We start from the raw sequence: 24,226 nt of genomic DNA on the forward strand, positions 1-24,226 counted from the left end.
AACTGAGGAGGGGGACGGAACATTCAAAGCCAGCCTGAGCGAACATAGCAAGACACTGCCTTAACAAAAGTGAGACATGTCCCCAAACTGACCTGGATTGCGTGAGCTACATCGTTGACTTAATTGGCTCACAAGAAGTGCTCCTTGCCTGGTGTTTTGCTGTTCTTTCAGGGCCAGCATTGGGGTCAGAATTTGAGGTGAAGCATGCTCTGAGGCTGAGGGGTATCAGACACCCCCCCACCCCCACCCCGTGCTTAGGGTCCGAGTGGGGCTGGGAGAACATTTTTCAAAACAGGGACTGTATTTGAAGTGAGCTCGCCAGAGCCTGTGTGTACATGAATCAGGATCCGTTTACCGCTTGGCTTCCTGGTACTAAATAGCATCAGGGGAGAAGGAGCACCCAGGAATTACTGGGAGCTAAGTCACAGGCTTTTGGATCTCCGGGTCCTCTCCATGCCCCTGAATTGCTAGGTCTACACATGAATCTTTTGCGGCTCTTGCTTTCAAGATAACTTTCAGGTGATACAGAGGAAGTAAAATGGGACCCCTGCAGGGCCTTCACGAGGCCACTTTTCTGGCAGCCTTGGGCCCTGGAACTCGCAGAAAAAGAATGTAGATATATTATGAACTTATAGCCCAGCAGACTCTGTGGTCTCAGGAACAAGGAGGCAAGGCATTCTCATGCTGGCTAGCAGCTGGTGTGGTTGAATGGAAAAAGATTGTGAATAATTAGACCAATTGGCTCATCACGGACACTGCGGGAGGCCAGGGTAGGGGTCCTCCTTGGGCAGGAATCCCTCTCCCATAGATGGATAATGGATCTGGGCTTCTGGAGGAGAGCAGCTGAGCAGGACTCGGTGGGTTGTGGAGCGTGGCCTGTTCCTTGTGGCCCCTTCTTGCTGGTGTAACCCAGTCCAACCAGGCTTTTGCTTCTGCACGGAGAGTCTTTAGTTGGTGTCAGGAGACATCTGGACGTGTGGATGGAAGATAACTACTCCCTCTCATGTCGGCCTGAGGGAACCCCTGGCTTTTCTAGTTAGCTAACTTCCTGGAGGTACCGCTTGTGTCGGGGACTGAGGCTCCAGTTCCTGGCAGTTGTTTGTTCTGGGGGTAGACTGTGAGTCACTTTAGAAACCCCTGGATATGGCTCAGATTCCATGCAGTTCCTCCCTTTCCCCTTTTCTAGGTCAGGTTCATGTGGAGAGAGAGTGCTTAGTTCACAGATCTTACAGACTTCATGGATACCATGTTGAAATCCAGTCCCCAGACCCAGCAGAGGAGTAACCACAATGGTCAGGAGGTAGTGTGGGAATCCTCACACCCTTTGTTTTCATATTTACCCTCTTCTGACCTTCTCCTGATGTGCCCCCCTCCCTTTGTCAATGACCCTGTGGTCGCTCATTTCTCCTGTGGCCCTTTTCTAGACCAGTCTTTGGTCCTCCAGCTTTGGGGTTCTCACACCCTTTGCCGTCCTCCTCCTTATGCTCTTGTGGCCTTTACTCCTGATGTGTCCCCCTCTGTAAAGGACGCTGAGTTCGCTTCCCTCTCCTGTGGCCCTTTTCCAGACCAGGTTTTGGTCCTCGGGCTTTGGGATGAAGATGGAGGCCATCACCCCATTCCTGGGGAAGTATCGCCCCTTTATGGGTCGCTGCTGCCAGACCTGTACTCCGAAAAGCTGGGTAAGTGATGGGACCAATGGGCCCTCCTTTGCAAAGCTCAGGCTAGCTTAGTTCTGGGTGTTGTGGATGCTGGGAAGCTGCCTCCTCCATGTCTTTCCAAGCTTGATCTTTCAATTGCACCATGCCTTTGCCCTTCAGAGAAATTAATACACAGGGGTCTGTGGGGATGTGGCTGGGGGAATCCATAGGAAGCCACAGGAGAGGTAGGTGGGAATATACCTAGGTCTGCACTAGCTGTGTTCAGTCGGGAACACTGTCCATTCAGACGTCATAGCACTCAGCATCTCTTGCATGTCTGTATCATGTGCTGCTGCCAAGATGGCTCAGCATACTAATGGAGATTCAGGTTACAGATTCTCTGCTCCTGGTGAGTTAAAACCCCTGCTGAGAGGATTTTAATGTGCTTATCTCTAAGAGGGCAACTCCAAACGGGGCAGTGGTTTCCACTTTAAGCATGAAGCCTTTTTCTTTCTGAGCCAACTTTGGGATCTTGGATCAGACATCTGGGAGATGTTCTCTATACTTTCCTCCTGGTCGACTCAAAGGGCCATCAGGCAGAGGCTAGATGTGGCGGGGGTACAGCGTTGGCTTGCAAAGGCCCCCCAGGATATGTTGTCCCTTCCCTCTTGGCTAGGAGTCCCTCTTCCACAGAAGCATAATGGATCTGGGCTTCTGCAATGTAATCCTGGTGAAGGAAGAGAACACCAGGTAGCCAGAGCTAGGGGTGCAGGGTGGTGGGTTGCAAGGGCCCTTTGTGGTATCATTTTCTTTCTGCAATGGGGAAAGAAGGGCCCCTGTCCTCTCCTTCATAACCACAGCAAACTGAGGCAAGCTTTACTGTCCTCAACTTCCTCCCATGAGCATGTATGGGTTGCCCACTGGGTGTCAAGCCACTGTGCTCCCTCAGTGGGGAAGTGGGTGGAAATAGGGACCAAATAGGCAAGTGGTTCCTTGTTCCTTTTAATTTTGCTCCATGGTGGAGCTTGGGCCTGGGGCATGAGACAGGTGCAAACCCTTCCTGATGAATAGAACTCTCTGGACCTTGGGAGGCCTCTCTGAATCATCTTCCCCCAGGTTTCGAGGCTGGCTGGTTCGCAGGCTCTGTTATTTCCTATGGTCCCTGGAGCAGCACATCCCCACCAGCTCTGATGCCTCTCAAAAGATCATGGAAAACACTGGGTGAGGAGCAGGATCAGAGGCTGGTGCTTGTGAGATACTTAAAAAAGGGTGACAAAGGCTCTATCAGGATGGCCAAGACTGGCTGAGGCAAGGTTTCTGGAATGCTATCTCTGCTTGGGCCCACATTGGACTCTGGTATACACTGAGGAAGTGAGCGGAGAGACCACTGATGTCTAGCCCAACACTGTTCCCCTAATCCCAACAGGGTGCAGAGCCTCCTCTCAGGAAGGGTTCCAGGAGGGGCTGGAGAAGGCCAGGCACCTGACCTAGTGATGAAAGAGGTGCAGCGCATCCTGGGCTACATTCAGGCCACACTCAGCCCCGTCTTGCTCAGGTAACAGTGGTGAGAAGCATATGTCCTTAGGTTGAGGCCTCTGCCCCTTTGGGGAGTGAATGTGAGCTGGGCTTGGAAAAGCACCAAATATTCTTCCTTAGTAGCTGGATGGTAGCCTACTGAAGCACCTGCCCAGGTTCACAGTACAGGGCTGCACACTTAGATACAGGTGATTAAAGAGGTGGACTGGTACAGCTGCCCCAAGGAACAAGGGCCAGCATACCCAGGAGGAGGGTGAGCCCTGTAGTTAGAGCCAGAAGTGAAGAGAGTCAGTCGTGGAGGGCACAGGAGTAAGAGAGGAAACAGTTTCTTCAGAGGGAGAAGCCAGAGTCAGGGCCCTGAACAGGGAGGGCCAGGTTCGCAACAGTAGTGACATGGCTGGAAGCTGATGAGCGAAGCAGAGAGCAGCTGGAGAAGGAACCAGATTAGAGCCATATAAGTAGTTCAGGCGGCTCTAAGGGCAGGAAAAGCCAGCAGGAAAGTTTTAAGAGAGAAGTGGCCGCATGATGAACTGGGATGAGAGCAGAGACCAGCATATCTGCAAAGTTGTTAGTCCCATTGTGAAGAGTACTGAGGTTAAGGTAGCAATAGTGAGACTCGTGAATAGATTAGGTAGTGGGTAGGAAAAGAAAAACACAGGAAATCCCTGTTTCTGGCCTAGTACCTGGGGGTGTATACAGAGAGGGCTAGGCTTGGTCAGAAGGGAACTGGCCCTGGAAGGATGTTTGGATTGGGAATTCCAGTAACTGACTTGAGGACTTGGTTGTCTGTGTAGGTCTGGGAGCTCAGAAAAGACGTAAGATTTTTCAGAGCTTTAGTATACAGTTTATGTTTAAAGCCAGAGGATGGCTTCAGTTAAGCAGCTGAAGGGGGCTTAGGTTTGTATGCCAGGCTCAGCTGTTGGTGATTTTGATCAATCCTCTATTGCAACAGTTCTTGACTCTGTTGAGGCTTTCAGGCTCTTAGCCTCACAGTGCCCTTGTGTAGGAGCTCCAGAGCACAACTCTAGCAGGCTGCCTGCTTCCCCTGTGCACCTAAAGTAGTCAGGTGGCCTCCGATGCAGCTTTTTATAGGGGCATGGTCTTGCCCAGCGATCCCATATGGTTGCTGTGTTCCAGAATCGCCCCATTTAATGTTCCTGTCAGATGTGGGCTTGCTTGCCCACAAGTTTTCCTCTTCCTCCTCTGGTGGCAGCATGGTCCCCCTACTGGGCGTCTGAGCAAATGCAGAGTCCTGCCCTCTGTCATCGCCTCCCTCTCCCACTTGTCCTGGTAGTTGGTAAACGTAAGCTGATGGGTTCTGTCTGGAAAGAGTCTGAGTCCTTTGTGATGTGAGCCAGTGCTTCGTGGTGCAGGCTGTGGCATCAGGACCCTTTGCAGCAGCAACGCCCACTTAGCATTGTCTACTATTAAGCAGGCCATGACCTCTCCTGATCAGTGTGGGCAATAATGTTGCTTGCCTTCGAGTAGTAATGGGCAACCTTCTGGGGGTCCTGTGGGGCTGAACCTTGTGGAAGGTGACCCTGCTGCACCTCAAGCTGGTACTGCTTTCAAGGTTGTTCAGCTGGGCACTGCTGTGGTTCCTGAACCGCCTCTTCCTGAATGTGCAGCTTCACAAGGGACAGATGAAGATGGTCCACAAGGCTGCCCAGGAGGTAAGCCAGGCCATACTGGATAGGTTTGGATGGTCTGAGCAGAGGCAAACCCAGACACTATCAGCTGTTAGAAAAACCCACAGCTCTTAAGACAACTTTGCTGCCATGTCTCATAGTCCTGTTCCTACAGGGTGTCCTGTAGTTTCTTTCCCTCAGTTTCAATAGCCGTTATGCATTGCCTTAAAAGTTATGGGAAGGCTACTCTACCTTCAGAAAATGTGTAGAGGAGCCCTCCCTCCGTCCCTCAGTGCTGCCCTGGGACTTGTAGGTGCTGGGGTTTGGCTGTGTTTTATGGTGGGTATTTCCTTCTGGCTGTCTCTGGAGCCCTCCCTCCCTCAGTGCTGCCCTGGGACTTGTAGGTGCTGGGATTTGGCTGTGTTTTATGGTGGTATTTCCTTCTGGCTGTCTCTGGAGCAGGGCTCGCCGCTTGTTTTCCTTTCTACACACAAGTCCCTCTTGGATGGGTTCCTCCTGCCTTTCGTACTGTTCTCCCAGGGCCTGGGTGTGGTCCGTGTGGCTTTGGACCCCCGCACCTGCTCCCCTGCTCTCAGGTATGACAGGAGGGAAGTCCCAGGCTGGAGCAGGAGGGTGGAAGTTATTCGCCTTCTTAGGGTGTTTTCAGCCATATGACAGTCTAGCTTGTAGACTTAGGTGGATGGTTGGCTCTGGGTCCTTGGGCCATGACTGCTTCAAGTGCCTAGTCAGACAGGCTGGGAGAGGCAAGACTCTTGTGAAGCATCTGGGCCCAGTCTCTCCTCCAAAGCCCCTTCTCACTAGGCTCTGTCCTGTGCTCACAGAGCTCTACTGAAGAAACTTGGGGGACTTTTCCTGCCCCCAGAGGCCAACCTGTCCTTGGACAGCTCAGATGGCATCCTTGCAAGGGCTGTGGTCCGTGCAGTGAGTGTTTCCTGTGGTTATGTATGGGGTGGGCCAAGGGTACAAGAGTCTGCTTCTAATCTGGCCTCAATGCTCACCCTCTCTCTCTTCTAGGCTGTGGAGCAGCTGCTCGCCAGTGGGCAGCCTCTTCTCATCTTCCTTGAAGAGCCTCCTAGGTGCCCAGGACCCAGGCTTTCAGCCCTGGGCCAGGCCTGGCTAGGACTGGTGGTCCAAGTGGTCCAGGAGGGCATCATTCCAGATGCCACACTGGTACCAGTTGCCATTGCCTATGACCTGATTCCAGATGCACCATGTGACATGAACCATGTGAGAGCCTCTTGTCCCTGGGGACCCCAAGTGGACACCACTTCTGGGTGGCACAGTATGTTCTGTGATTGGGCTTCCTTAGAGCTGAAGTCAAATTGGAATGTGAACTGTGTGTAAAGGAACTGACATGACAGTCACAACCCTGCAGTATTTCCCAAGGTCTTTGCCATCACCACCTTAGAAAAGACCCCACAAGGGAGGTCATGGGTGCAACAGTTTGGAGACCAGTGAGCAGTGTGGAGGGCAGAATGGGTAGCAGCCCTGAGAACTGTCCAAGAATACATGTGCAGCCTCTCCTTCCCTGCAGGACTTGGCTCCCTTGGGGCTATGGACGGGAGCCTTGGCTGTCTTTCGGAAACTGTATAACTGCTGGGGCTGCAACCGGAGAGCCTGCGTCAGGGTACATCTCGCTCAGCCTTTTTCCCTCCAGGTATGAAACCAGTTGGGAAAGGCTGGGAGAGCTTTTGTGATTTGGCCTTCAAAGCCATTGTAGGGATAGTATTTTCTGTCTTAGATGGTTTGTGTGTGGGTTTCCTGGGGGGCAAGAGCAGACCACACATCTTTATCCTGGGCAGGAATACACCATCAATGCTAGAAGCTGCTGGGACAGCAGGCAGACCCTGGAACACTTGCTGCAGCCCATTGTGTTAGGTGAATGGTAAGGAGCACAGATGTATGGGTCTCGGAAGGGAGGCAGGTGGCTCTTCAGCTCATGGCCGCTCCGACCATCCCAGAACATCAGCACCAGACACTCACCTTCCCTACAGTCTAAGTGGAGGATGGCACACAGGCCTGGACAGGGACTTGGGGAAAACAGCTGTAGCTTTGGAAAGCTTTACTCTGGTGTCATTCTTTGATCTGTCTCTATTCCAGTAGTGTTGTTCCGGACACGGAGAAGGAGCAGGAGTGGACCCCATCAACTGGGCTCCTCCTGACTCTCAAAGAGGAGGACCAGCTCCTGGTCAGAAGACTGAGCAGGCATGTCCTGAGTGGTAAGGGAAACCCAGATCTGTACCTTTAGGGTGGGGTTTCAACAGTACTTTATGTGGATAATACGGGACCAGTTACTAGGACCTGGGCACCCCACCCCCTTCGTGGCACACTCGGGATACCAGAAGAGTGGGGCATGCAGAGAGGGGGGGAGCAGATAACTCAATGTCTGAGCCAAAGATCTATGCCAGGTCCATCCCAATCTCAGATGCCCCTCAACCAGTGTCCTTAGCTGTAGCTGAGTTGAGTAGCAACACGTGCCTGCAGAGTTGTTAATGATGTGGCTGTTAGTGCTTTCTCAAATGTCACTCTGTAGCACACTGTTGGGGTGGGTTAGGTTATACTATACTGGAACCTGCTCTCTCCTGCTGGGGTGGAGATAGGACTGTATGGTTGGGTCCTGACCCCTGACAGCACCCTACATTCCCACCTTTCCCTCTCCCCAGCCAGTGTGGCCAGTTCAGCAGTGATGAGCACAGCCATCATGGCAACACTGCTGCTGTTGAAGCACCAAAAGGTAAGGGCACTGTACGGTGGGGCCCAGGGGAAGAGCAGGGCTTGGCCCCTGCTCAGGTCTGTTCTGCCTCCAGGGTGTGGTCCTATCACAGCTCCTGGGGGAGTTTTCCTGGCTGACAGAGGAGACACTGCTGCGTGGCTTTGACGTGGGCTTCTCTGGGCAACTGCGATGCCTGGCTCAACATACACTGAGCCTGCTGAAGGCACAAGTGGTTCTGCTGCGTGTCCACCAGGGGGACCTGGTGGTGGTGCCACGACCTGGGCCAGGCCTCACATACCTGGCACGTCTGAGCAAGGAATTGCTGCCCACCTTCCTGAGCGAAGCTGTGGGTGGTGAGTTGGTGGGCTCACAGGGTGGGGTGATGTGCAAGGAGAGGGGAATGGCTCCCTCCTTAAGCAGCCTCCTCTGCCAGCCTGTGCAGTGCGGGGATTGCTGGCCGGCAGAGTACCACCTGAGGGGCCGTGGGAGCTGCAGGGCATAGAGCTGCTGAGTCAGAATGAACTGTACCGCCAGATCCTAATGCTGCTGCACCTGCTACCCCAAGACCTACTTCTGCCCCAGGTCAGATTCCTCTCCCGTAGCTCATCAGGGCCCTGGGCCTTGTCATTATGATCTCCTGTGGTAGTGATCCTGTCCTCCAACTACCTCTGGTCAGAATTCTGCTAGCCCCACCCCACCCCCTTCTGGGGGGGGTGTTCTCAGAAGGGCTTCGGTGCTTCTCTTCCTACAGCCCTGCCAGTCTTCCTACTGCTACTGTCAGGAAGTGCTGGACCGCCTCATCCAGTGTGGGCTCCTGGTTGCTGAGGAGGTATGCTCCCACCCTAGGTGCAGCGCCCTGGGCTGCTCATCTAGCCCAGCACGTGCAAGCCTGTTTCCACTAGCCTGGGCCTATGTGTGTCATGCCAGTTTGCCTGTGTAGCTACGGTTCTCTTCACACATCCTGCCTCCACATTTCTTAGTGAGCTTGGGTACTTGACCCAAGTAGCTCTGGGTATCCTTTTGGGCCTGCTGGGCCAGGACCAGTCTGAGGGTTGTAGAGCTGATTCCGGCCCAGCCTTATCAGGTACCAATAACTCTTCCCAACTCCTAGACTCCAGGCTCCCGGCCAGCCTGTGACACGGGAAGGCAGCATCTGAGTGCTAAGCTGCTGTGGAAACCGAGTGGGGACTTCACTGACAGTGAAAGCGATGACTTTGAGGAGCTAGGGGGCCGCTGCTTCAGGGTATGCTGGGAGATGCTACAGACCCTGGGAGGCAGTGGAGGTGAGGTGGTAAGGTACCTGGGAGCCCACCTTCCCACTCTGGTCTGGCTCTCTTCAGCTTAGCCAGCAGTCTCGCTGCCCTGATTTCTTCCTCTTCCTCTGCCGCCTGCTCAGTCCAATACTCAAGGCCTTCGCACAGGCTGCCGCCTTCCTCCACTTGGGGCAGCTGCCGGATTCAGGTAAGGCCCTTACCCCTGGCAGTGTTCAAGCAAGATAAGGCTCAGTTCCATAGAGCTGGGCTCTAGGTCTAATCTCTTCTGCAGAGGTGAGCTACTCAGAGCAGTTGTTCCAGTTTTTACAGGACTGTGCCCAAGAAGAAGGGATCTTTGGTGAGTTCCAAGCCCCATCTCAGACTTCCTAAAGGAGGTAGTTTGCTGGTTACTGCTGCCCCCTTCTGGACAGTAACTGCCTGACACAGGGAAGGGAGCTAGCATACAGTGCTTTAGTTAACATGCAAACCCTAGATGGTTCTCCTTTAAGAGGAAGAAAGCCCTGCCCAGTGGCTCCCTGGCTTCCCTCAGAGCTTTGTCTTTCTCTTTCTTCCAGAGTGTGCAGACCCAAATCTTGCTATCAGTGCTATCTGGACATTCAAAGACCTGGGGGTAAGAGGGACATTATCACCATTCTGTCCCTGACCTCACCCCAAGCCCCACGGACTGCTAGAACTGCTCAGAGGAACTACCTTGTTCCCACACCCCATGGTGAATGCTAGCGAGGATGGTTTGCTTTCCCTACTACAGTGGGGTCCCAGGGACATCAAGTAGTATTTACACTCAGGCGCTGAGGCATCACTACAGTTTTTTGGGGGTTGGGATGGGGAAGGCTTGGCTCTGGGGACACTGTCCCTTCACCAAGGGTGCTTACAGTCCATCTTATGGTTCAGGTACTACAGCAGATGCCCAGCCCTACAGGACCCCAGCTCCACCTGTCCCCTACATTTGCCAGCCGGGACAACCAGGACAAGCTAGAACAATTTATCCGACAGTTCATCTGCAGTTAGAAACAGTGGAACCTGATGGGACTTGTCAGCCTAGAACTTAAGGGTGTGTCACAGCTAACCTGAACTTACAAAAGTTCTGTTTACTCATCATTGGTGTGATAAATAAAGACATTAGGTTAGTTTCTTCCCTAAGCCTGAAGCATGTGTCTAATATCTACTTCCTCCTTACTCAGTCCTGTGAAAATGGCCCACCGTCGGGGATGGGGGAATTGTGTGTGGCTAAAAGACAGCAGAAGCTAAGCTGCAACTCAGAGAAAATTTATTTCCAAGGCCTACCTAGGAGCACCTCAAGTGGGCAGGGCCAGCAGTGAACTTCGTGGGAGCAAAAGTCCCACCTTGTGTCCAGTCCAGTGCTCACAGGGATACCATCACACCACCTTGTTGACAATGACGCCAATTTCTTCAATCTCACACTGGACTTCATCCCCCTTCTGTAATACAGCAGGCCACCAGGCTTTTAGCCCCCGTTTCACTCCCCGCAGGCTGCTCCAGGCTTGCCAGGCCTCGCTCCCATTTCTCTACCATTTCCTCTTTTAAACGGACTCACCTTGAGAAAGACAGGAGGCTTCCTAAACACACCGACACCTGGAGGAGTCCCGGTCAGGATGATGTCCCCTGGATAAAGAGTGACAAACCTAGGGACAGCACAAGGGTCAGTAAGACTATGGGCTGAGGTGTGCAATGGGCGTGGGGGGCAGTGGCTGTGACAGGCTCCACTCACTCACTGGGAGACCCAGGCTATCAGCTCTTCAGTCTTGAACACCATCTGGTTGGTGCTGCTGCTCTGGACTACCTCCCCATTCACGCGGCAGCAGATCTTTAGATTGTGTGGGTCTGGAATTCAAGACAATCCTTGGGTTACCCAGTCCCAAAGGAGAGAGGAAACTGTAGGGAGCATGTCTGCCCACCTTGGCTTAGCACTCTACCCTGGGACTTCCTGTACAGACTGGAATTCCCTAAATTCATGTATCAACAGCAATAGCCCTTAAATGAGGGAAGGAGGGACATTCTAGACTCTGGACAGAGAAAAACAGCAGAGGGATTTGCCTTTCGGCTTCGCAGGCAGAGGCACTTACTCACTGCCAAGCCTGGAGCCCTGAGTTTGATCTCTAGGATCCATATGGAAGAGAACCAACTCCTGGAAGAGAACCAACTCCTGGAAATTGTCCTTTGACTTCTCTCCAGGTATCATGGCATACACATACACGAAAAAATGTAATAAAATGTTTTAAAGCTGGTAACTAGATCTAAAGTGACTCAGCATGTCCAAGCAAACAGGGATAGCGGAGCAGCAGATGATAGTTCTTCGCAAACTATCTTGCGCCCTTCACAGCAGCTGGAGTACAGTTTCTGAGGCACCACTGTCCTGAGGGGCTCCCCCACACACCCATGTCATACCCCGCTGATGATTGCACAGTGGGTGGACAAGGTCCTATTTATTGGTGCTCTTCCGCCTCTCCCTTACAAAAAATGAACAGGTTTCATCACACACACAGCCATTCTCCAGCATGCTCAGGAGCCAGCCTTGCTTCCTTCTAGCTTAAGGACTGGCTACTGGAGACAGGGAAGCTGCAGAAGCCCCCTCCCTGACCCCCAAGTGCAGTGCTCTTGTAGTTCATTTTGTGATGTAATTTCACAGCAGCTGCGGCTCTGTTCCCTCTAAGAGGCTCTGGAAGAAGCTCCACAGAGCTGGTTCACAGCGGAGGCTGGCCACTTGCTCTCTGTGGGGACAACAGTGGCATCCAAGCTCTGCATGCACTTGTAAGTGCAGTCCTTGCTGGAGCACTATTTTCTCCTGAAGCTCAGGTGCTGCACATGGGAGGGCTCAAGTGGCAAAGACTAACAACCTACCTGTTATGCTGTCCCTGGTAACCAAGGCAGGGCCCAGGGGGCAGAAAGTATCAAAAGTTTTTCCCAGTAACCACTGCTTTCCATTGCGTCTCATCTGCCAGTCCCGGGCACTCACATCATGAGCCACAGTGAAGCCAGCCACGTGAGCCATGGCATCTGTGGCCTGTTGGGGCAGATATGGCCAGACAGGTTACATCACACAACCCCTAGAACAAAGAATCTCAAAACTATTATCACACATTAGCACCAGTGCTGGCTAACGGTGGTGTGTGAAAGGCAAGGGAGTGAAAGTGCCAAACACGCCCTGGTGTAAGACAGGGCACTGGCAGAGAGGACTTGGGACTGCTGCTCCTCCCTGGCCTGGAAGTGCCCTTCCACCTCACCTTGATGTGCTTGCCTTTCTTTCCAATGATCACAGCCAGTTCCACCTCCCAGTCCACCTCCTGCAAGTGGGAGAGGACAGTGAGCTGCAGCGGCTGTAAGGTAGGCCTCAGCTCTAGGAACCAGGGTGAAGTGAATGACATGGCTATGACTTGCATACCCATAATCTCTGGGCAGTGGCAAGCAGCACCATTGGAGGTGACTAGCTCAACGCGTCTGGGGAACTGAGTTTAAATGTCACTCTGGACGCCCGCAATGGAGAGTGACACCGAGCAGTAACAGTTAGCAATGTGTAGCTCTACTGTGCCTGACACTATGCATGCGCTATCCTGGAATAAATGTATTCAAGGGGCTTAAATCAACTCACAAGGAAGAAATGCACATGGCTACAAAATGTGAACAAATGCCAGCCTCTCCCCAAGTGAGCAAAATGCAACTGGAAAGAACTTCAGTTTAATCTTTCTCAGCTGTTTTTAATGGTAATGGAAAGAACTGGCAGAAGTTCACCTGAACTCAGGTGCCAGCTTGTGCTACAGATGCCACTAAACAAGCAGGCCCCTAGCGAAATGGCTGACTAGTGTAGCAGACTGCACAAGAGCTTCAGTGAAGCCAGAAAGTAAGGCCATGCTCAAAGGGGAATGGAAACAGGATGGGCCAAAGCGGGTTAACCCAAATTAGGTAAGAAGAACACAGAATTCAAGGGAATACTAAAAATACAAAGGGAGGAGGACTAGGGAGATGGCTCAGCAGGTAAGGGTACTAGTCACATAAGCCTGATAACCCAAGTTCAACCTTAGAACACACATAAAAGGCTGGATACAGCAGCACACACTTGTAATCTCAGTACTCCTATAGTGGGCAGGAGGCAGAGCAGAATCATCCAGAAGCTTAGGAGCTAGCTAGCCGCTGCCTCAGCAGGGTGCAAGGTGAGAACCAACAGTGCGAGACAGACAGACAGACAGACAGACAGAGAGAGACAGAGAGAGAGAGAGACAGAGAGAGAGAGAGACAGAGAGAGAGAGAGAGAGAGAGAGAGAGAGAGAGAATTAGTTCTAGGGAATACTACATCTTCTGGCCTCCACAGGCCAGTTATGGTCAAGTGAGCAATGTGGTGACATCTGAGGACACCTGACGTGGGCCTCCTGACTGGCTGTGATGGGAAACACGGGACATTTCCTGCCTAGGACACCTCAGAAAACTGCTTCTGCTGGTCACAAGGAAATGGGGCAAACTAAGCACAGGCACCCTATGAGGAAACAATCCTTCAAAAAGTGTCAGGAAAGGGAACCACGTGGAGATCTCAAATGTGTCAGGGAGAAGACTGAGCGGGATGAAAAGATATTCTTGATGGAGTTGGGACAAGGCAGGGTGTCTGGCGGAGACAGCCAGGACAGACAACGGGGGAAGACCAAACGGAGCGAAAGATGTTCTTGATGGAGTCCAAGAACAAGGTGCATGTGTGGTAGACTACACCTGGACAGACAGCGCTGGGCGAATACAGCAATGCGAACACCAAAGCACGGGCAGCAGGGCACTGTGGCTTTACCTAGGTTATTAATATACTTTCATCATGGAAAACAACTTTGTAATTGGGGAAAGAGGTACGCTATTTCCTCATGTCACCCACACCCAGGCTGTGTTAGTACAGTACAGTCCTCTCTAGCTTCTGTGTCGTGGTCATGCACTCCCAGTGACAGAAGGTTCCTCAAGGGCAGTGGTTCTCAATCTTCCTAATGCTGCAACCCTTGGATACAGTTCCTCATATTGTGGTGACCCCCAGTCATAAAATTACTTCATTGCTACTTTATAACTGTAACTTTGCTACTGTTATGAATCATAATGTATCTGATATATGATCCCTGTGAAAGACTCATTTGACCCCCAAAGGAGTTGTGACCCACAGGTTGAGAACCACTGCTCCAGGGGAATGACCCTTATGCCGGACCACAGCCACCTGGGCGGTGGGAAGCACTAACCTCGCTCTCTGGTGGGAGGATGATCTCATCGTAGGGCCCCACAATAGAACTGGAGAACTTGCTGAAGATGATGGGCTCCTTGGGCACCCGCACATTCTGTTCTTTGCAGTGATCTGCATAATTCATGCCCACACATACCACCTTGTCTGGCCGGGTGACAGGGGCCAGGAAGGTCACCTGTGACCGAGGGAGGACTGGCAACTGGGTAGCCAGGGCTCTGTAGAGACCAAGCGGGAGAAGGGCTAGCAAGGAACAGATTGGGAGTCCCAGGGCAGGCTGGGGAGGTCCCTCAGCAGTTGTGAGTTGTGCTTTTTGCATTTTCTATATCTTTCCCCATTGATGTAAGACTCAAACCCAGCTACATAGTCCTTTTATAGCAAAGCATGGTGGTACTCCTCAGTGCGTATTTCCTCCCCACTTGGGTAATTCCTGTTCATGCAGAAGTATGTGAATGGTTCCTGTGGAATTAAGTGGAGAGGTCTCTTTCCTCTAAGGGTCTAAATAGAACCCACACCTTCCTAAAAGAAGCCTTTCTTGGGACCTTGTTGCGACTCCTCCAATGGGCGGAACTTAGCCTCTCAGGAAGACAGTATAATAATGTAAGGTCGTAGCTCCACAACCAAATGAATTAACCATACTCCCGAGCCTCAGTTTCCGTCTCTGAGGGAACTGAGAGTGTTGTTATATAAGACTTTTAAGGCTTCTGCTGGATATGGTTATATATACCTGTAATTCACTTGTAGCATTTAAGAGGCTGAGGCAGGAGGTTCTCTAGTTCAAAGCCTGCCTAGGCTATATAGCAAGACCCTGTCTCAAAGGAAAAGATAAATGACTGTTAGCTCTTCACTAAAAGAACAAGTGAAAAAGAAAACAGGGGGATCCCCTGCTCCTTTGAAAGGAGGTACCTGCTGATTCTGATTCTCAGGGCAGGAGAGAAATGGAGGAGCGAGAGGGACCAGGACCTGCTGACTTACCTTTTTGCCACTGAGAGGGTAGTCTCTCCCTGCTCCAAGAACTGCAGCATTGTCTTGGGGAGTGTGGGGTCAAAGGTGTTTAGGTCTACGACTCCCCCTCCAATCCCCGACTCCAGGCCCAGGTGAGGCTCCTCCAGGTGGGGTGTCTGGAACTGTACCAGTCTCATCGCTCTCGAAGGCTGACAGGGCCTCTTCTGAACGTGCAGCAGAGCTGAGAACAACCTTTTACCAGAGCTCAGCATCAACGCCTAAATGGAAAGAAGACAGGAGGACTGGAGAACTATCAAGAAGATCCCTTAGTTCCTCTGCCCCATCAACCATTCCCGGCATACCGGTGGGGAAGTGCTCATGTAGGTCATTTTACCTATGTCATACTTCAATGACCATGCCAGGTTTTAAGCTAGCCCCAGAGATCCCAGCCTTTCCTCAACCAGTATTTCCTGAAGGTTGCTACTGCTGGCGAGCGGGGGACGCAGCAGGCTAACTTGGTCCTGCCATCTTGCATGCTGGAAAGATACCAGCAACAGATGTACTCAAGCCTCAGATATTGTGACGATGCTGTGAAGATGGCCAGACCGCTGCCTCTACCTAGCTTTTAGGGGAAGCCCTCCAACTGAGGAAGGTTCAAATGTGCAGGACTAGGAATCAGCCCCAAATTAGCCCATAATAGCTCCTCCTAGATACGGCTTCACAGCTGCTTCATGGAGCTTTTAACAGTTCTAACTTGATCCTCTGACTTCAGCACTTTCCATCCTCATGGGCTCAAGCTACCAGTTTGCTCTGACCTAAGCGCTGCCCTCCGGCTCCTCCAATAGGCACCAGTTGTCTACAGTTGGAGCACGGGGAGACTCGGGGTGCCAAGACACTGGAGACCTGGTCTTACCACATTGCTCAGCTAGCTCCCTGGGTTCGGCAGTGATGTCTGCTTCTTTCCCCGCTGAGCCCACAGTGCTGCCACTGTGTGGGGGGCCCAGGCTTGCACTGATCTGTCCAGAGAGCACAAGGAAGATGCAAGGGGACGGACTTCTCACTTCCTGGAAGAGCCTAGCAATCATCAACGTTGGGATATGGCTGGCCATGCCTCCCTTCCTCAGACCCAGATCTTTTGGAAAGTAACAAGGTTCCGAGCCTATTTTGAGTTCCAGGCTCCACCTAAAGATAAGATTCACTCTCTTATGTTTCTTTTGTTTTTATGATATGGTTGCTGGGTCAGAAGGAAGCACGCTAGGTTGACCTACACCCCAGGTGAACCACACTCCATTCCCACCCATTCCCCAGGACCCACGTGAAAAGGTTTATACACAACGGTCCATACTTGTAATTCCAGTGCTGGGGAAGTGGAGACAGGTGGATTCCTGGGGCTTGCTAGCCAGTCAGTCTAGAGTTAGTTAGTTCTAGGCGAACGAGAAACACTGTCTCAAAAACTAAGGTGAACGGCACCTGAGGAACACTCAAGGCCCGTTCCCTGTGCATACACGCAAGCCTGTGTCTTTACGTTAACGAATGTAGCGGTAGTGTTCTCAGTCCGGGGCTCTTGGTCCTCACCTGGTTAAGTCAACCTACTCGGTTCAGGAGCACCACAGTGCCAGCTGGCAAGTCTGTCCAGACAACCAAAGGCTTTTTACATCCTCTGCTCTGTTGTCTTATACAAGCTCCGCTCTGCCACAATCTGAAGGCTGTTCCAGCACATGTCTGCCACGTCACACACTAAAATGACAGTAACTGGCCTGAGGGAAGCCAAAGGTTCCACCTGTGATGTCTCCTTGAATTCTCTTGACTGCAGCTGGGATTTTTACAGATGAACAAGCCAAAACTTAGATGGGGTAAGTGGCTTGTCTGAAGTTCAAGGGTCACACAGCTTAAAGAAAGAGCTGGTATTTGAATCCATGTCTAGATGATATTGAAGCAAGGTACTTTTCAAGCGAGATAATCAGGTTTCAATCTTGCCTGCTCCTCTCAGGCCCTAGCTGCTACCTGCGTATTGTCTTCAGTCATGTCTCTGGGCGGCCAGTGACTGTGGACTTAGAGATAGGGCTGACCGCCTGCTCTCTGATAGCCCCAAACCCCAGGCTGTGTTAGTCCTTCGTGACAGCGCGCTCAGGTTCATTCCAGCTTTGCCGCACTCACCACTGAACAGAACGCAGCTCTAAGGCTTCACGAGGTAAAGTCACCTGGCAAGGTGGCGCTGGTGTCCTACAGGACAAGTGTCCCTTAGCAAACAGCACAGGAACGGGCAGCCTCAGGCGCAGGGCCGCGTGCACGACCCTGCCGACCTCCACTCTCCGTGAACCGAGGTGGGCTGCTCGGTTTCCCAATGCCCGGTTCCTCTCCCTCCCGCGCTGCTCTAGCCTCAGTTTACCTAGCCGCTGCAGCCGGACCCGCCCGGCGCCTTACGCTGTCAGCTGACACCTGCGAGGCTGCAGGTCAAGAGCGCAGAAGCCACAGCCGGTCCCGTTGCAAGAAGCCAGCTGTTCTTCCCCGGGGGACGTAGGGTTCGCAGTCGCGGTGTAATGACATCACCGCCCCGCCGCCAATAGGAGGACTCCTGCCTTTCACTATTACTCGTTTCTTTAATTGACGCAGCGAAGACAGCCGGTGGCCGAGTCTAGCTCGTGAGGCTGGCCACGGCTCAGGCTCTGACCGTAGCAACTCCGGTACCAATTTCACCTACTTGGAGCAGCACCTTTATCTTCCCACGCCCTGTTTTAGGAACAAAAGCGGGGAGGGGGCGTAATGGGGAAGTGAGGTGTAATCTCAAGTCCAGCGTGCAGGCATTCAGGTGGAAATGCTCACACAAGCACACCCCGAGTCCTCTGGCATATGGAAGCAAAAAGGGGCTCTGAGAAAGAAGCTCGGAAATTAATTAAGGTCCAAATAGATCTTCAGAGACTTTAGTTGTCCCAGGAAGTATTTCGGACTTTGTTTTAGTTATGTTTTCTTTAAAAAATATTTTCCACTGAGGCATTGTATTTACAAGAAAGTTTCTCTCTCTCTCTCGTTTTTTTTTGTTTTTTTTGTTTTTTTTTTTTGAGACAGGGTTTCTCTGTAGCTTTGGAGCCTGTCCTGGAACTAGCCCTTGTAGACCAGGCTGGCCTCGAACTCACAGAGATCCGCTTGCCTCTGACTCCCGAGTGCTAGGAGTGCACCACCACAGCCCGGCAAGTTTTACATCTCATATCCCTAGAAAACGAACCTGAGGGTTTTCCTTCCTGTGCGATTTCTCGTCTTCCTTCTTCATAGTGCATGAGTTTAGCTGAGGTGGTCAATGCAAGAAAACCGGACCGACAGGGTGGGAGCAGGCTGTCCTGCCACGCTTGTTCTAGGTCTTTGAGATGCACACCAAGTCTGGGGCTGACCTCTCCGTGTTTGTTTAACCTGCTTGTGAGGTTAACAACATTGTTCCTAGCTCTGTAATCAGCAGCAATTCCAAACTCAGGCGTAACCAGGCTTCGACCTCACAGTTCGAAGCCAGGCGATAACTTGGGAGCTGATAAGGAGCTGGCATTGGCTTCCCTCTTCAGCTTACTAGAGCCCTCGAGTACATCATCCAGGACACTCATGTGCACTATTGCGGTGGCATGGAAGAATGGCAGAAAGGGAAGATGAGCAGTTGGTCAGAGAGATGGCTCAGGGGTTAAAAGCAACTGCTGCTCTTCCAGCGGATCTGGGTTTGAGTTTCTGCGCCCACATTGTATCTCACAGTCACCTGTAACTCCAGTTCTGGGAGATCTGTTGCCTTCCCTGGCTTCTGCAGGTACCAGGCATGCATGCAATGCACAGACATACAGGCAGGCAAGACAACTACACATGCACAGAGAATACAAATAAAAATTTGCAAAGAGAGACCAGGAGGGACTGGTTCATCAAATTCCCTAGTTACTTCTCTTGCTGCTATAATAAGATAGCTGACAAAAACTTACAGAAGGAGGGGGACATTTTAGACCACCATTTGGGGATACAGATCACCATGGCAGGGACAGTATGGTAGCAGGAACTTGAGAAAGCTGGTTACACTGCAGTCAAGAAGCAGGGAGATGAAGGTTGGTCCTGCTTTCTCCTTTTTATGTAGTCCCAGGGTCGTTGGCTATGACATGGCGTCACCCGCAGTTAGCGTGGGTCTAATAACCTTGACTAAATAACTTGATCTTGATAATCCCTGACACACATGCCAGAATTGTGTCTTTTCAGTGACTTCTAGATCCTGTCAAACTGACAGTCAATATTTACCGCCCAGACCTAGCCACACGCACGTGAAGCCATTGGAAGGAGCTCAGCTGAGGTGCCATGCCCAGGCTTGCATCTGAGAAATCTGAATCAAGGGAGATTGTCTGTAAGACTAGAGAGTAGCAGGTAAGAGCAGTGGGGTTGTGCTGTGTGGTGGAGATGGCAAGTGTCCAGGAATGTTCAGGAGGAAGAACCGGCTGCCCTCAGTGACAAGAAGTAGACCTGAGAGGAAGGCAGTGCCAGAGCCTTTGCCATCTGTGGAGATGCAGCTTCTTCAGGGGCAGGGCTTGGGGGGAGGATGATGAGCCCAGTTTTGTATAGGCTGAACATCACATACCCGAGGGACACCCAAAGGCACTTCAGGATCATGGTCCAAGACAGGAATCTAGAAGGAGGCATTTCAACCTGGCTTTAAAAGCTACGTCTAGTTAGAAATGGAGCCCATGGAGGGGTTGAGACTGAGTGTGTGAGCAGAACCTCATACAAACATCATACAAAGTCTTAGCAAATTGTGGAACAGAAGGAAACGTTTGCAAATCAAATATCAGACAAAAGGCTTGTCTCCCAGCTATACAAAGACCTCTCCAAGGTTAGTGAGTGAGAACAGTCAATTGAACCAGTTATTGGACAAAAGACTGAAACAGATAACTTCACAAAAGAGATATGCAGAAAATTAGGACGGGAAAGATATCGAAGCACATTGACCACCATGGGAGTGCAAAGTGCAGTCACAGTGTGCCACCACTGTGCACCTACTAAAACGACCAAAAATCCTTTTCATGTGTCTACAGGATTCAGAAGGACGGAGACCCTCATGCGCAGCTGACAGAATTTTAAATACATGCAAGAACTTTGTGTTTCTTTGAGACAAGCTCTCTCCACGTAGCCCTGGCTGTCCTCAGACTCACAGAGACCCCGTGCTGGCATCCACCCACACACCTTGCCCCACTGGGGACTCTTGAGGAACATTCGCCACCACGATCTTGCCATTTCTCTCCTTTGTGTTGATAATATTGAATTTTTACCTTTGCTCTGTGCTCCTAGAAATAGGGACAATAACCCAGGGTTGCAGAGATAGTTCCACAATGAAGAACTCTCGCTGATCTTGCATGACTAGACTAGCTCCAGGATATCTAGTGCCTTCTGTGGCCTCCACAGGCACCGGCACACATGTGCACATAAACATATTTTAAAAACTCTCCATTTTCTGTATTACATAAAACAGCCATGTTTTACATGTATTTCATAGAACGAGCCATCATACTTGAATAGGATGCCCCATGCTCTTGTTTACCTGGGACAAGGGCAGACGCAGACCTTCAAATTCCCATTGCTGACTCCCTTGTCCCTACTGCCAGTCAGAGAAAAATGCCCGGTAAGCCTTGGGCCAGATTCTCTTCTTCCCCAGGCCTCCACTTGACCCAAACCTTCACACAGTCCCCAGCAGGGGAGGCCCTAGGCTCCCCCTCCCATTCCTAGCCCTGTGCACCATTCGCTTCCTTTAAACTAAGCCAGTAATGTGCTTCCCTCAATTCTGTGAGTAACTCAAGCAAACTGAATCTGAGGGGAGAGTCAGAGTCCTTTGGTCAGACGTACAAGTAAAAGCAGCTTGGGCTCATGACTAACATGGGAAGTCAGGAGGGACTTCCTGGGACCCGAGACCCAACCTCTGGGGCCTGTGCTATCTCCAGATCATGTCGCATTGAATGAGGAATCCCCCAGCTGTTGTTCACTACTGCAAGACCGCATGCTTTTTTGGTGAGAAGATCCTCCGCAGACCAGAAGGGGGTCTCTGTTGTGGACACACAGCAGGAGAAACGGAATCGGAGCTGCTTTGCTCATGATAGCATCAGTCCCCCAGAACAGTCTGTTGCCAGAAATATTCCGTGAGGTCATAACAGCTTGCGTATAAAATCAAAGTGGGAAGAAGAGAAAAAGCAAATGGTATATCCAACATGTACTCACTCATAGGTGGTTTTTAAACATAAAGCATAGAAAGCCAGCCTACCAACCATAATCCAAGAGAACTTAGACAACAATGCGGACACTAAGAGAGACTCACATAGATCTAATCTACATGGGAAGTAGAAGGTATAAAAAGACAAGATCTCCTGAGCAGATTGGGAGCATGGGGACCTTGGGGGAGGGTTGAAGGGGGGAGGTGAGAGGCAGGGAGGGGAGCAGAGAAAAATGTAGAGCTCAATAAAGATCAATAAAAAAATTTAAAAAATGGTATATCCAAATAAAACATATACCGCGAACAATCCAGCCTTCACCTCGCAGCTGCTGGGATCCTAGGTCATTGCCACACCTAGTTTATGCGGCGCTGGGGACTGAACTTAGGGCTTTGCACACACTAGACAAGCGCTCTACCAACTGCGCTACCTCCCAAGCCCAGTGATGGCTTTATTTCCTTTTAATATATGAATGTACTAATACATATGCGCCAGAGGGGGACCTGGAGCAATGGAGCCTGCAGTGAAGATGCCTCCTGCTCAGCCAATGTCTTGTTGCTTTCCCCACATACGCGGGAACAGAGAGTGGACTGAGAAACCAGCCTGAGACCAGCCCTCTTCCCTCTGAGCCTCATTTGCTGCACCCAGGAGAAACTTCTACTCTGGGCTGGGAAAGTTTGTCAACAAAGCAGGGACTCCAGGGCTGTCGGGAACCAAATGATGGCCTGCTCTTTAGGGGCCTTATTTTTAGTTCCTGGATATTTTACTGTATTTGGTGATTTTTCAAAACTGGGAAAAAGTGATGCCTCTTGAGTGAGCTGTATCCTGGAGAGGAAGGGGAGGGAGGAGGGCTGGGCGGGGCTTCCAGGGGAGGGTGCTGAGGCAGAGAAGCCCAACTGTCCACACAGCCCACCAGCGGCCTTGGAAGGGCCTCTGCACACCCTTGCGGCTAGCCCCGTGACCCGAAAACTTCAGGGTGGGGTGCGTCTCAGCCTCACCCCGGAACTCGGCCTGGGCTCCCTGAGCCCGGTGCAGAGTCTTCCCCCCACCCCAAGGTTCAGGTGCGCAGCACTCACTGCCTTTGGGGTGTGTCCAGCCACCCTGGCAGCCCTAGGCCCCCTTCTGCTTCTATCAGAGCGCTAGTTGGCCTGACCCTCCCCCTCTTCTGGGCCGCAGGAGTCTGGAAAGCGCATTGACCTTGACTTTAGCAGTTGAAAACTTTCCAATTTAAGAGTGCTGAACGTCCAGTTCCGGCAGGCCGCGCCGCAGGGTGGGTACTGGGAATACTTTTAGGGGCTTTTGTAAGTGAGAAGTCCAGACGCGGAGAACAAGGCACTTAAGGTACAGCTTGCACTTTGCTTCAAAGGGTTAGGCTCCCCGTTTCCTCCCTCCCCTTCACTCCCACTTCCTGGGACAGTACCTCTCCTCTCGTTGGATCCGTTCCCACTGGTGGAGTGAAGAAATGGCCCCAAACACTACAGAGAACGAGTCCTTTCCCAGCGTCCCCTCTTATACCTGGGCCTCATCAGCTGCAGTCACACCGGGAGCTCATCCCCCAATCAACCGCAAGGACCAGGAAAGAGTGCAGGATTAGCTTAGGCCCGACCTTGTTCTTCTTGCCTGGAACGTGTCCTGCAAGGGAAGGGATTCCCCAGTGCTCTGAACTTGGGTCTCAGTACTTCCTGTGCCATGGAGGCTCTGCTGTCTCTAACCGAGCTGTTTACCAATTTTATTTATTTTTGTCTGTACGTGTGTGGTGCACACACCCATGAGCCTGCAGATGCCAGTGGTTGGCATGGGGTCTTCCTCTACCACTTTCCATTGTGTGTGTGTGTGTGCGTGTGCATGTGTGTGTGTGTGTGCGTGTGTGTATGTGCGTGTGTGTGTTTTCCAGGCAAGTTCATTTCACACATACTCATATGTCTAATTGCACCAAAAGGGTATTTTTTTGTTGTCGTTTTTGCTTTTTGTTTTTCCAAACAGAAAACTGGCACTGTCAAATAAGTCAGCGTTGAGGTCACAGTAACTGGAGAAGTGATTGACAGCTCAGGCGGTCAGCCTTCAGGGTTCACAGACTCCTCTCAGGCCACACAGCACGCCGCCCCGTGACTGCAATTAAACCAACCAGCCACACAGACACTGACTGATGCAGGTTACACGATTCTAGAAACCCAAGTGCTGAGCTTCACAAACATTTGAAAAGCGTAAACTCTTTTTTTTGTTACAGTATTGCTTCAGTGAAGCTCCCGAATTACCTGTGAGAGAACACCATCCCAGCGCCTGAGGGGAGGGGATAGTCAGCACTTGGCGCAGCGACCTTTCCCTTTTCCTCGGACTTAGCCGGCCCTTCAGGACACACAGGACATTGCCTATCATTTCTGTCTTCTAGGACTGTGGCTGCTCGGCAGTTGACACATCACACTGCCACACAGTCTAGGGTACAAGATGTTTTTGATGTAAGACAAGGACTTTTCTGGAGGCAGAAGAAAGATGGCGGACAGTGTCTTAAGTGTCACTTAAGGTGTGTCTTTTTTAATGAAGATATGTGTTATATAAATGCCCACGTGCGGAAGAGCTTGCAGAAGAGTTGCTCATTAGAGAGTGTGTCCTGATGGTGAGGGGCATGTGAACCTGAAACAGACGGGACCTAAGTTACTGGGACCTTGTAGTCAGGTCGATGATGACCGAGGCCTATGGTGAGGCAGCAGCCGTTGTGACTATGGAGAATATTTTAAAATAAATATTTATGAGTTAGTTTTGAATGTCTAGTTTTATTGGAAATTAGGAAGCTTGAAGCAGGAAGCACAATTTCCAGGTGACTTGATCAAATGACACACTGCAGGAGTATTGACTGAGCATCTGAGGACAAGTTCGGGGAGCTACTTAATTTTTTTAGATAGGACCTCACACTGAACCTGGATCCCACTGATTGGCTGTGTGAGCTGGCCTGTGAGCTCTCACTGTCCCCCTGCACTGGGGTCACATGTGTGCTAAGACACTCAGCTTTTTACACGGGTGTTGGGATCCGAACCCAGGTCTTCATGCTCT

The 24,226-nt window shown here is 51.4% G+C and overlaps 2 protein-coding genes across 12 annotated transcripts; one reads left to right on the top strand and one right to left on the bottom strand.

Annotated features, from left to right (window-relative positions):
• Positions 1 to 1,237: 1,237 nt before the first annotated feature.
• On the top strand, positions 1,238 to 9,828 carry Gpat2 (glycerol-3-phosphate acyltransferase 2, mitochondrial). Of its 7 annotated transcripts, none has more exons than XM_075963809.1 (21): positions 1,238 to 1,300; positions 1,566 to 1,679; positions 2,314 to 2,387; positions 2,754 to 2,858; positions 3,064 to 3,192; positions 4,747 to 4,846; positions 5,264 to 5,397; positions 5,644 to 5,743; positions 5,837 to 6,049; positions 6,357 to 6,479; positions 6,625 to 6,707; positions 6,923 to 7,041; positions 7,486 to 7,556; positions 7,630 to 7,888; positions 7,969 to 8,117; positions 8,287 to 8,364; positions 8,647 to 8,778; positions 8,876 to 8,996; positions 9,081 to 9,146; positions 9,364 to 9,419; positions 9,701 to 9,828. In XM_075963809.1, exons 1-21 carry the CDS (start codon positions 1,238 to 1,240, stop codon positions 9,815 to 9,817), a joined length of 2,406 nt encoding a protein of 801 aa, XP_075819924.1. In that variant the 3' UTR covers positions 9,818 to 9,828. The 7 variants fall into 7 exon arrangements, 6 of the variants coding, with proteins under 6 accessions (XP_075819924.1, XP_075819925.1, XP_075819926.1 ...); XM_075963810.1 differs by having other exon boundaries at positions 7,648 to 7,888; XR_012909796.1 differs by lacking the exon at positions 9,701 to 9,828 and having other exon boundaries at positions 8,647 to 8,770; positions 8,881 to 8,996; positions 9,364 to 9,389.
• A 231-nt stretch (positions 9,829 to 10,059) lies between these two features.
• Positions 10,060 to 22,765, bottom strand: LOC142843937 (oxaloacetate tautomerase Fahd2a, mitochondrial). Of its 5 annotated transcripts, none has more exons than XR_012909703.1 (8): positions 17,127 to 17,510; positions 15,000 to 15,247; positions 14,026 to 14,242; positions 12,052 to 12,111; positions 11,669 to 11,831; positions 10,539 to 10,651; positions 10,365 to 10,452; positions 10,060 to 10,248 (listed from the first exon to the last, which is right to left on the bottom strand). XR_012909703.1 is itself a non-coding variant. In XM_075962090.1 (8 exons), the coding sequence occupies exons 2-8, from the start codon at positions 15,239 to 15,241 to the stop codon at positions 10,186 to 10,188; spliced, it is 942 nt and encodes a 313-aa protein (XP_075818205.1). In that variant the 5' UTR covers positions 15,242 to 15,247; positions 22,599 to 22,765; the 3' UTR covers positions 10,060 to 10,185. The 5 variants fall into 5 exon arrangements, 4 of the variants coding, with proteins under 4 accessions (XP_075818205.1, XP_075818204.1, XP_075818203.1 ...); XM_075962090.1 differs by lacking the exon at positions 17,127 to 17,510 and adding an exon at positions 22,599 to 22,765 and having other exon boundaries at positions 10,543 to 10,651; XM_075962089.1 differs by having other exon boundaries at positions 10,543 to 10,651; positions 17,359 to 17,516.
• Between the last annotated feature and the right edge of the window lie 1,461 nt (positions 22,766 to 24,226).

Source organism: Microtus pennsylvanicus, chromosome 2 (assembly GCF_037038515.1).
Source record: "Microtus pennsylvanicus isolate mMicPen1 chromosome 2, mMicPen1.hap1, whole genome shotgun sequence".
Classification (NCBI taxonomy): Eukaryota; Metazoa; Chordata; class Mammalia; order Rodentia; family Cricetidae; genus Microtus; species Microtus pennsylvanicus.